At 38.1% G+C, this 12,675-nt stretch overlaps 1 protein-coding gene across 2 annotated transcripts; it reads right to left on the reverse strand.

Annotated features, from left to right (window-relative positions):
* Positions 1 to 497: 497 nt before the first annotated feature.
* LOC115750830 (probable plastidic glucose transporter 1) lies at positions 498 to 7,694 on the reverse strand. Of its 2 annotated transcripts, XM_030688402.2 has the most exons (12): positions 7,365 to 7,694; positions 7,128 to 7,251; positions 5,635 to 5,835; positions 4,604 to 4,703; positions 3,485 to 3,597; positions 2,989 to 3,082; positions 2,726 to 2,882; positions 2,040 to 2,186; positions 1,881 to 1,954; positions 1,638 to 1,726; positions 1,397 to 1,511; positions 498 to 1,275 (listed from the first exon to the last, which is right to left on the reverse strand). In XM_030688402.2, exons 1-12 carry the CDS (start codon positions 7,570 to 7,572, stop codon positions 1,072 to 1,074), a joined length of 1,626 nt encoding a protein of 541 aa, XP_030544262.2. In that variant the 5' UTR covers positions 7,573 to 7,694; the 3' UTR covers positions 498 to 1,071. The 2 variants fall into 2 exon arrangements, with proteins under 2 accessions (XP_030544262.2, XP_048137674.1); XM_048281717.1 differs by lacking the exons at positions 7,128 to 7,251; positions 7,365 to 7,694 and adding an exon at positions 6,233 to 6,570 and having other exon boundaries at positions 5,635 to 5,834.
* Between the last annotated feature and the right edge of the window lie 4,981 nt (positions 7,695 to 12,675).

Raw genomic sequence — 12,675 nt, forward strand, 5'->3', positions numbered from 1 at the left:
GGGAAACTTCTCTGGCTCCAGATTCCATAAAGCGCCAAAGTTTCATTCCGGGGAGAAGAGTCATCTCAACTCAAGCAAGAGGGCGATAAACATGTTGGTAGAGAAAGTGAAGCCACAGTCCAAGTTGTAAATTACCTGGAATTTGGAATGACTTGGGATGGCTTCCAAAGTCCACCGTGCAAAAGACTGATTTTCAGAGTCAGTGGCTTAACTTGGCGTTCTAGTCACGACATCAATGTCCTGTTTACAGAACACCATCGCTCCAACCATTTTGTTAATGCAGAGTCTTTCCGCGATGATGATAGTGAATACTGAATACACCAGTTTCTGGAGATGATTTATATCATAAGCAATACTAGCTCAGACTCGAATGAATCTAGAATCGTGATATATTATGAACTAAGAGGCATTGTTTTGATCTATGGACCAAACCAAGTCATCCGGATCGATGATCATGTGAGCATACAGTGGCACCCACATAATGGCATTCACTCACATATCTATAAACTATTCAATTACCTGTAATTATAAACAGTAGGTCCCACAATCTTCCCAGATTTGAAAAGTGGTCCACCTTACAAGGATCGGAGCTATAACGACGGTTGTGCAAAATGGAAACTCAAAATCTACTTAGTGGCTTAAACTACAGCGGCTTACTGGAAAATTCTTGGTTAAAATAAAAAACAAAACTTACTGGAAGATTCTCCTTGAACATTGATGCAATCTTCTCATCTCATCCGTTGACATGGTCCTGACCGTGTGAACCTTTTCATTTTGTGGTGAATATCTCTAGAGCGCAAATTCGAGATCATTCAGGCTGTCGTCAACTTCTTCGACTTTTGTATCCAATGTCATTGTTTGAACAGCATTCACTCAACACGTCCAATAGAAACCGTGAGTATCCCCTAACTCCACCTTGATCAGTAACTGGTTAGTTTGTACTTTGGAGGTGAAGCCTTGGTTGCAAGATTAGCCATGAAAACATGAACTCTTGGAAAGTCCATCTAGCATCAGAATTTAACTTAGGTTGATATCTCCGCCTCATCAGCGAACCTCAAATTCAAGATATGATTAGTTGTCTCTTTTTCTACCCTGCAGCTTGGGATTTAGAGACATCTCTATTTCTTCAAGTGACCTTCCTTTTGTTTCTACTATGAAATAATAAGCAAATATCGCAGATAACAAGGAAACGCCACCAAAGCCACCATAAACTGAATTAACTCCATAAGTCTCAATTAGTTCAAGGAAGAAGAGACCAACCAAGAAGTTGCAGACCTATCAGAAACCAAAGTTGTGCCATCAGATAAAGCAGGAGAATGAAGGCATGCAAGAATGGTGGATGGAAGAACCAGAGCGTTAATTATTCCCTTTTAATTGGAAATCTCAAGATACATACCCAATGAACAGAAAAGCTGAACCCCATGATCTTCCCACGCATTCTCGTGCTGCTTAGTTCTGGTATGATGATACCGGTTACAGGCCCAGCACCAGTGGCGAAAGTGAATATGTACCTGAGTCAAAAGTGGAAGATCCACTAGCTTCACACATAAATTGGATACAAGACAGTGCCCAACAGGATTTTGACATAGAGGCATCAATGTTTCAGTTGTTGTGTTGGAGGAGAACCATATACTTACATAAGGGTTCCTAGAATTGATAGAGAGTGGCTGAGATCTTCATCTAGCGGAAAACTGACAGCATAGACTACCAGAAACATTGATGCTGCCTGTTTAATGATTTACCAGCCAACGTCAGTACACCTGATGCATCCTGAACTCATTTACATACCTCAGGAGAGTTAAGATGCAAGTATGAGAACATGTGAAACTTATGTGCTCCTGCATGACAAAAAATAGAATCCTATCCCACCCCTTTCTCACCATTCCTATGTAGCTTCCAACTAGAAGTCTTTTTCTTCCCTGCTTGTCCATCAAGTACAGTGCACAGAGAGCACCTGAGAAATTGGGTAAGCATTATACCACATCAAGAGTTGCATTAACAAGCCTATCACACGTAAAAGCAGATATCAGATTCAAAACCTGCAAAGTTCGTCAATCCAACTAACAAACTTGCTAAAGCACCACTTGTGATACCAACATCTTGGAAAGTCAAGGATGAGAAGTAAAGAACTCCATTTATGCCAGCAAATTGTTGTAGTAAGAAAAGGGCACCTCCGATACATGCGACTGCAACCAAAAAGATGAGCAGTTTGAACGATATAATTATCTGGAATTTCTGCTGCCAACCTTACTTCCCACCGAATCATATATCAACATCTATTTTTGTACCCTAGACTGATCGAAAAACTGAAAATTCTCCATATGATCTGGCATGTTATGCTCTTAACAACCATAATTCAATGAAAATGGAAAAGCAAACTTTCGCATAAGAGACGAGAATATTCGAAAAGCTCATTAAATATAATAGAAATCACATCAAGTTAATTTGAAAAAATCCTTAAGATCAATTTGAACACAGACAAACACAGAATTCCTACTTAATAGTAATCCCTTCATTTCTTGGATGAGTAACTAATAACGCCTCAGGATTCCCATAATCCTCAAGCCACCTTCCAAGATATACTAATATCTAATATTAGGCGGTTTAAATAGCCCTCGTGTGCCAAATATAAAGAACTAGTCACATCACTTTCAGGGTGATACTGATAACGCTACCAATAAAGCTATCCAGAGTAGTTTAAATCCAAAAAGCACCTTGATACAACCTCTTAAATGTGGCTCCTCAAGGAGTTCCAACCATTTGCTGTCTACTTCACTTCTATCACTTTTAAGAACAGACTGAAATTCTTCAATTGCTTTATCAACCTCTGATGCACCCCATAGTTTAGAAATAACTTCTCTAGCATCGCCCGCTTTCCCCACCTATGCACATATTTGAATACAAATATTGTGAGAGAAAAATCAAACACCACACAAATATAAGAATTGGAATAGTTCTTAAAAGCAGATCATAAAACCGGTATCTTACTTTGCAAAGCCAACGGGGGCTATCAACAGCAAACTGCATACCAAGTGTAATTATAAAACCAGGGACACTGGCGATATACAACATTGTCCTCCACCTGAGCATATGAATTCCAAATGAGTGACATTTATCAGTAACTATCTGCTGAGATCAAAACCACTGTATTCTCATTAAAGATAGATGACAGCAATGAGACAGAAAAGGACAGGATGGCTATCTGTTGAATTCACCATTTAACAATTTCAGGAAATCGTTAACATTTCCAAGTACGACTTTTTTCCTCATTCACTGTGCCAAGCCCTCCTCCCACTTCATGATTCATCAAATGTAATAGAAAGAGAAATGTGCAGACAACTAAAAGCTGTGGAGTTTATTATGGGTCGGAGATAAAAAAATCACAATTGTCAAGCTCACACTCCCCCTACCCTCGCCCCCCCCTCCCCCCAAACACACACACAAAAAAAAAAAAGGAATTATGAAAGACGAGAAGAATGCATACCAATGTGGATCATCTTCCGATGGAATTCCCAGACACAATGAAGTAATGATTCCAAGACAGGTACCTATTTGACACATTGTTCCGAGGGAACCCCTATATTTCGTAGGAGTAACCTACAAAACGAGCATTTACTTTCACGAAGGGAATGATGTTATGACACGAAAATGCACTGGTATGATAATATACGGATTGGGAGACTGGTCTTCATGTGTCGATCAGAATGCACAAGAAAAGGAAATTAGCATTCCCGTAGAAGCTTGAAACCTCAAAGGCAGCATCGATTCCAGTTAACTAACTCTTCAACACAGTTTTCTCACTAAGATGAAGAAAGTCATCATCTAGGTAAATCAAAGTCCAGTCCTCATAGAACAAATCAACATTGCAAGAGCACCCATATAGTGAAACCAGTGGAAACTTTAAGCACACCATGTGCCGTAAACCTCACTAAAAAAATTTTATTATCTGCACTCTGCTACAACTCTGACCAATCATTTTACCAGCCAGAACTTCTCAGAATTAACACTGCAAATTTAAGATTGTTTCTAAGGAGCTGCGTGATAACACTTCTCCTTCTGGATTTCTCCGCCGGAAGTCAATCTCGCGAGGAAATCCGTTTGGTAAAAACCTTGCCGAAATAGAAATCCGTTTGGTAAAAAAATTGACTTTTGGTAGGATTTTCAACTTATGGTAAGGTTTTTGGCCAACTTTGAGAAATAAAATTTTTTTACTTCTCTACTTTAAAATCACTTTTTCGACCCACACGACCTCCGTCCGCCCACCTCCGTGGGCCGCCAACAGCCCGCCCTCCGCCGTAGGCCGGCAGCAAGCGGCGGGCGGCGGCTGGCCGCCGAAGATTTTGTTAATAATGTTTCAAAAGTAGAAATTTTCAACCGTTACCAAACGAATTTCTCTAATCAGAAGTCAATCTGGAGCATAAGTAGAAAAATCAACTTTTATTTTTGAGGAGAAGTAGAGAAATCAACGTCTAGTCAAAGTTGATTTATGGTAGAAAAGTGTTACCATGCACGCCCTAAGCTTAAATTATACTTCAGCCACAAGGCCTATGAAAACAAATAAGCAAATTACTTATTCCATTCAATACGAAAGACAAAAAGGTACCTCTGAAATATAAATTGGAACAAGAACAGTGTTCACGCCAATACCGAGGCCTACCAGAAATCTCCCCAAAAGTATTTCATCCAATGAGTTGGCTTGTGCACTGCAACAAAAGCTGCAGAGTCAGATCCTAACAAATGAATGAAGCTCCTTGGTCGGGTTTCCTCTCCTCCTACTTTTCTATGTATGTGTGCATTACTTGTGAGAGAGTGGGGCATCTCTGCCAAGTATGATGAGTAATATCATACAATATGTCCAACAACACTACTACTTAAGTTGAGAAGCATCTTGGGCTTCTATGAGTGAAGTGGTTCAGAAAACTGGAGGAAGTTTCATCTATAGTTTGCCCAAAAGAATAGATAAATTAATCATTCGCATCTACCATGACTGCTAACCAGGTGGTTATTACATTAAAGAAATGAAGATACGATGCATCACTGCACAACTGTGTACACAATCAGCAGCTTGTGGTCAGCATGTTTTGGAACAGTCCATGATGAGTAAACGGTAACTTGATGCAAGCATGAGAAGCAATGAAAGATTTTAAGCAGCTGTCTATAGAGAGATTATTTTAACCTCTACCTCCAACTAGAGTGCTTTTTGCAATAAAAACAAGCAAAAATACTAACAAACGGGATTCAGTAGCTGCGTCACGAAACGACAATATCAAAATTTCATCTTTAAGAGCAAGTAGATTGAGAAAGCCAGACTGAGCCTCTCTAACCAGTTTCCATACAATAATAACTGCCGAACCAAATAGTGAGCTGAATTTGTCATTGCTGAAATCAATTTTTATGAGGTTTCATCTGGTTCACAAAAATACATTACTGTTGGTTTTTGAAAAGTTGCTCAAGACTGCATAATTTTTTTCTGAAAGTGAGAGCTGAAGGCTGCCTAACCACATAAGGCCAGATTAAAACAAATATGTAACTATTAGCCGGTTGAAGGAGTATGCTGAAATTTCTCAGCATATCATTTCAGCTGATGGAGCACTCATTTATTGTCATAGCTATTGGAGTATACTAAAGGATTACCTGACAATGGCACCAAGAATGAGCGGTACCATATCTATTTGGAATGTGCGCCGACAACCCAGCCTATCTACAAGTGAACCACAGCTTATACTTCCGATAAAGGCACCGGCTATAAATATGCTTACTACAAGTCCCTCGAGGATTGAGTTGCCTTCAAAACCAAGCTCCCTTGCGATGGAGACTATGGGTCCATTCATTACGCTGCAGAGAAGACACTGAAACATTGTGAAGAAGGAACACCAAATAGATGATCGTAAAAGTATTAACCATTAAGAAGAATTCAGCATACAGATGCTATAAATGCTCAATTAAGGATACTCTAGACAGCACCTATAACCATTCTCAACACCAAAACTACAAAATATGTAGGCGTCTCTAATAGTCATTTCACTATTGCTTTTGCTGAATATTGTACATTCCCTATAACCCTATTCTCGAAAAAGCAGCATGATTAGACAACTGTAATTTATAGGAATAACCCCACCTATGTTCCCTCCATGACTGACTAAATGAGAATAACTGGTCAACATACTGACAAAGAAATAGCCGCGTCGGATTCAGTCCTCAAAGACTAAAGTAACCCCCTTCCTCTGCAGTTATTTATAAGGAAGGTCATCGCCCGACTTCAAGTTTCAGCTTTCACAGCTGAATCTCCAGATGAAGATAGTTCATTCTCCTCACTGCCTAAACTCCAATTTTAACAGCAGACTGCCTCTCTAATGCCTGATCTTAAGCTGGGGATCAGGCTTTCTATCGAGTGACTAGATTTCAGAGCTGATAATGTCCCCAATTTATATCCCTTGCTTCAACGTTCAATTGCAGTGGAACCATAATTTAGCCTCAAGTGCATATCTCCTCATGTTCCAAAAATGCAGTTTGCACTTCGGCAACAATTTGCATCCATTGTCACCGTAAAGCCAAAGTTTGCTAAATTATGAACCACAAAAAACATACAACATCACGATGAAAATGACATGTTAACACTGCCAAGTTTCTCACTAGTAGAACCAGAATAGGCAGTTCTCAGAAAAGTTCCTCTTAAGCCTTTGTTCTCTGTGTCGACTGTCAAATTTAAATGAGCATGGTACATTATTAACCCCATGGAATAAGGATTTAAACAGAAAGCAACAACAAAACAGACTTTGCAAATAAACGTATTCCTGCAAATCTTCCAATAAATAAGAGATCTATCTCCATTGTCGATACAATAGATGAAATTGCAACACTGTTTTCTAAACCAAAAGACTTCTGAAGTAATCAACTATGTCCTCCATACAACATTATTTTAGGATTATGCCCCTAAATTCCTTTTGCTCATTGCCCAGAAAGAGATGTGTTCAACCACTCCTTTACCCACGCCCGTTAGATAGTTGGCACATAACATGCACTTGGCAAAAAGCACACCGCAGGATGGAACCGCACACACAAACGCACACGCACGCAAAGATAGAGCTTCAGACATGTAAGAGGAAGACACGCTGACAGAGACTCACCCAATGTGATAACCGAACAGGAAATTGGACATGGAAGCAATCAGCACGTGAGGAAAAGCGGGAAGCCATCCCAAATCGAGGCCTCTGCTGTGATCGGCGCTCGAAGGCGGCGAATCCTCACTCTCTGCATCAGCGAAACATCGGAAACTTTCAGATGATAACACCCCAACTTAGCAAAAAAAGGAGAAACAGGACAACAGCATGTTCAGTAAAAGAGTAGATTGAGCACACAGGGACCTGGTTCATTCGTCTTCAACTCCGGAAGTCGCTTATTCGCCGCCGGAGGCAATTTGACCTTCCTCCGGCGAAGCCGAAGGTCGAGACTAAAGAAAGGAACCTTGCGGACGCCAGAGGAACAGATTCTCCGGTAAGGAAGAGACGGAAGCGTGACCGGAACAGCACCGTACGGCTGAGTCAGAAGAGTCGTAGCTGTAGCTGTGGCCATCGGAGGGTGGAGACAGGGAGAGCGGGAGATCGCTGTTGTCCAGATGAAGCTGCGAGAGCGAACGAGCGAGAGAGAGAGAGACAGAATCTCCCGATGAAATGATCATTGGCGGCTAGCCTACTGCAGAAGCGCAAGGACACCTGCCACGTCGGGTCGTGCGATCCGTTTCCGGACCGGTTCAGTTTACAAATACACTCCGGATAGGACGGTACCAAATTTTTTTTTTTTTTAAACATGTTCAAGAGAGAATTTTAAATAAAAGTTCGAAATCCATTTATTTTCTTAAATAAAGATTTAAAGTGAATTTTGTATTAAATAAGAGCCTCAAATGCTAAATTTGTTTTTCAAAAAACTGATCGAAGGACATTTTCAGCGTTTACTTTTTTAAATGTTTTTCTTTTTAGATTTTCTTTATTTATTTTTCTTTTCCTTTTTACTTTTTTCTCTTGGAAAAGGCTAGTCTGACCATCCCACCAATTCTGACGGATGGTCAAATTCTAACCACAAATCTCTTTTGGTGAAACCGGATCACTATTGTCATCCTTTTGACTACCAAATTTCTTTTTTTCAATTGTAAACGAAAATTAAAAAAAATTATAAGAAGGCCCACACAATCAAATATTTTAATAAAATATATTCAATTATTAATATTCAAATAATTAACAGCAACTTTAAAAATAGTAGATATTATTCTCCCACCAAATAAAAAAATTACATGGATATTGTTCTTAAAATACGAAAATATTCTCAATAACTCAAAAAAATAGAAATGTAATTTTGACTCCATATTGAATCAACACTTAAAATGTTGGCTTTGTAACTAATAACGAAATCATTGTGCAATGAAATGACTTGTCATTCCTTTTGCTCAAATCAAATTGCTCCGGAAGGACTCTCCGGTGACAAAAAATTAAGATCGATAATATCGATTATGCACAAAACAAATGAAGTAAAGAAAAACTCAAAATAAGAATTCCTAGAGAAAAAAATGCACCATGTTGATCCAAATCTCATTGATGAAGATGTGTATGGACCTAAAACATTACAAAGTCAATCTTAGGATCACATGAGTCAAAGCTAAAGTAAAAAAAAAAATAATAATAATCAAATCTCATAGATGAAGATGTGGAGGGACCTAAAACATTACAAAATCAATATGTGGTCTATTTCTATACATTACCTGTTCGAATGTTTGGTTCATTGAGAATATTTACATGACCATGAGACTCCGGACCATATATCATTACACACAAATAAAAAGTCAATTTATAATCAAGTATGTTATTTCAAAGCAAAATTATAACAAGTATCAGCATGCCCGATTCTTTGTTGATTACAAATCAAATTTTGAGCATAGGTACGATGACTCATTTGATCTGGATTCCCGGTAGTGTCAAAACTAATGAAATTTCTTGTATTAGTTAATTCAAATGGCAAGTGTTAAGACATATATTTTCAAATAATTCTACATAATTATTGAAAAATAGTTTGGAAACATTATACGGTGTGATCCGGATTCCCTCGAGACCGAACGCACATCGAGTGATTAGGGATTGGTTTTTTTCTACGAGAAAGTTTAAATGCATTAGTTTAACAAACTACTATTAAATTGAAAATAAATATATGAAAAAATTACATCGTGTTAATTAGAATTATTAGTGAAAAAGTTCATATGCTTTAAAGTCTACCGTTTAATACACAAGTAATAACAATATATCTTTATTGTGAAAAAGATAAATCTACCTTTGTAGATGCTTTTCATTTGGGTTTCTCAATTGGGCTCTTAAAACGATTTTCTCTTGGACGAGCAAGTCTCTTTCCTTGAATTGGATCCTTTATCTGGATGCTTTGAGTAACATTCTGATAGAAATTGATTGGGCTAAATAAGTGATCATAACATTCGTTTGAATCATCAAAATTGACACCGTTAAATATGGTGTTCAAAAGGTAAGAACACTTGAAATCCTTTTTTCCATCGAGACAATATGTAATTACTCATGTTATTTCCCACTTCAGACAAACATCATGCCGTACTCTAACAATTGACTCCTTTTCTTTGCACCCTTGACGACTGCAACAAAGTACCGCACCACGTTTTCCATCTCTACCTTTTCTTTCACACGAGTTTAACACTCTAATGCCAAATTCCGCATTTTTAGCATAAATGTTATAGAATGCACAAGCCTCATCATAAGAATAAAACTCCATACCTATGCAAGGTGTCCTGATGCTTTCATCACTAACATCTTCGGTTGCATTGTTCATCTCATCTTCGTCAACACCATTATTTTCACGAGTGAAGTTGCTTTCAATATGAACTCCATCCATCTGCACGAATTTTGAAAAAAAAAATTAGCATTATATGTCTAGAATATAGACACAAACTGAAATTCGACGACAATGAATACCTGTGACTCTCTTGCGATCAAAGAAGCAGAGATTAAAGAACGTTTCCTCACAGTTATGACTTATTCGATTATAGAATCTTACGATAATCAGAAGTTCAAAGTATACGAGATAATTATGTTCCTATTTTTTTTTTTTAGTTATTAAGAATATTTTTGTATTTTGGGAACAATATCCATGTAATCTTTTTATTTGGCCGCAGAATAATAACTACTATTTTAAAAGTTGTAACTTATTATTTGAATATTATCGATTGGATATTTTCCTCTTATAATTTTGTTTTTTAATTTTAGCTTACACTAAAAAAAATTTGGCAGTCAAAAGGATGAAACCCGATCATTGATCCGGTTTCACCAAGAAAGATGTGTGGTTAGAATTTGACTGTCCCACCGTCAGAATTGGTGGGACGATCTGGCTAGCCTTTTCCTTTCCTCTCCCCTCCCCTCCCCAGGCCATCGCCACCTTTGCAAGAATCAACAGAGTAGAAATCAATGAAGCCATCTCACACGAGAACAGAGTAAAAAAAAAGAAATTCTCACACACTAAGACAAGCAAACAAAAATAGAAACTTATACCTATTCAAACCCAAAAACGTGAACAAACTTAACACAAAGGCAAAAGAAAAAAAAAATGTATTTCGCCATGCTTGGTCAGAGAAGAAACCGAGACCATGGACATCAAGAAACCAAAGATACTAATCACAAAAACCATGTAATACCTGTGCAAATTAGTGGCTTCGTGACTAGTTATCTATGAATAAAGACATTAACGCAGTACTAATTCTTTCATTCGCATGTGTTATGCACGTGTCTGATTCGATATAAATTTAAATGATATTTTCAATAGAATATACGGTACCATGTTATTCCTTCTATCGTTTCCGGATTGTGGGTGGAATTGTATAAGCTAGATTTCAATGGCTTGTGGTATCGTGTTATTTCTCCATTTGTCCGGAATTGTCTAAGTTTCGCATTTTTGTTTGCTTTTTTAACTGTGTGAGAATTTCTTTTTCTTTACTCTACTCTTGCGTGAGATTGCTTCGTTGATTTCTAGTCTATTGATTCTTGCGAGGGTGGCGATGGCCCAAGGAGGGGAGGGAAGAGGAAAAAGAAAAAAGAAAAGAAAAAAAAGGAAAGAAAAATTAAAAAAATTACAAAAGTAAAAGATGAAAATGCTTTTCAATTATGCCTTTTTTTGAAACAATTTGATTATTTCCGGCCCGATTCAGACCCTTATTTGACACAAGGTTCACGTCGGACATGCATTTGAGAAATGATTACACTTCGGGCCCTTATTTAGAATTCTCCCAAATAAAAATTGAGTCCTAAGAATTATAAAAATGCAATTGAGTCGTAAAATTTAGGAAAATTTTCAAATAATGCTCCAAGTGCCCTCATTTCTCAAATAAGGATCTAAAGTGGATCCTTTTTCAAATAAGGGCATGAAGTGCCACTCTTTGAAATGAAGTACATATTGTTTCAAATAAGAGCATAAAATGACTATATTAGTATGAAAAAAAGGCACGAGTCACTTTAGTTAGGGGCATTTTGGTCATTTACTATTCTATTTTATTTTTTTCCTTTTTTGTTTCTAATAGATTTTGAAAAAAAAACAAAAAGTATAAAAAAAAAAATAAAGAAACATCTCTAGGAGGACGGTCACCCCCATGGTGGTGTGGCGATTTTGTTCGTCGGGGTCGCCGACGACCTCGCCTAGGTCCTGCTGTGACCGGGTGGGTCGAAGGGTGCCATCTATCTCGATCCCGGCCGATGGCCGCAGCCCTTTCTCAACTCGAGCGGGGGCCCGGCCCTAGCCAAGGCGCCGGCGACCCCGACCGCCATATGACCTCCCACCTGATTTTTTTCTTTTTTTTATATACTTTTTGCTTTTGTTTTTTAAATTTAATTTAACAAAAAATTATATTAAATTTACATTTTGGCAAAAATTCCCTTGTTTGGCCGAAAAATTTGGCTAATCGGCGAGGGAGACCCTAATTTGAAATAATCGTAGCCATTTTAAGCATTTCTTTAAGACAATGATGGCATTTCAAACCCTTATTTGAAATAAAGTTCACTTCATGCCCTTTATTTAAGAAAATGAGGGCACTTGATGCCTATTTTAGGATGTTTGCCTAAAATTTGTCAATTCAATGCAATCGAGTCCTTTTGTTAGGTCCGTCTAATTTGGTTAATGAAAAATGTTGACGTGACTCTTTTTAATATTGTCTCTTTCCTATGTAACGATGACGTGACTGTCATTTTGGTCTAAATATGATTTTTAATATAATTTTTATTTAAACTAATTTTTAAAAATAAGCTAAAAATAGGGAAAAAAACGCAGAAGCAAAATCAAGCGACTAGGCCCGAACCAAGTACCCGCTACCCTCTGGTGATGGTGGGGAAGTGGTTGGCAGGGCCGGTGCCGGCGGCTCTCGCCCGATCTTGGTGAGAGCCGCCACCCTCACCCAGATTTGGACGAGGGCCGGCTAGCCGAGCTGACTACTTCTCCACTATTGCTTGCCCTTTATGGCAACGGTGGGGCGGTGGCGACTAGTTCTGCTTCTACATTCTTCTTCTTTTTTAGCTTATTTTTAAAATCGAATTTTGACCAAAATGACGTCATTTTAGCCAAGTAAGAGAGAGAAAATATTAAAAAAATCATGTCAATATTTTTCGTTAGCCAAATTAGACGGAGTTA

The sequence above is a fragment of the Rhodamnia argentea genome, chromosome 7, assembly GCF_020921035.1.
Source record: "Rhodamnia argentea isolate NSW1041297 chromosome 7, ASM2092103v1, whole genome shotgun sequence".
Classification (NCBI taxonomy): Eukaryota; Viridiplantae; Streptophyta; class Magnoliopsida; order Myrtales; family Myrtaceae; genus Rhodamnia; species Rhodamnia argentea.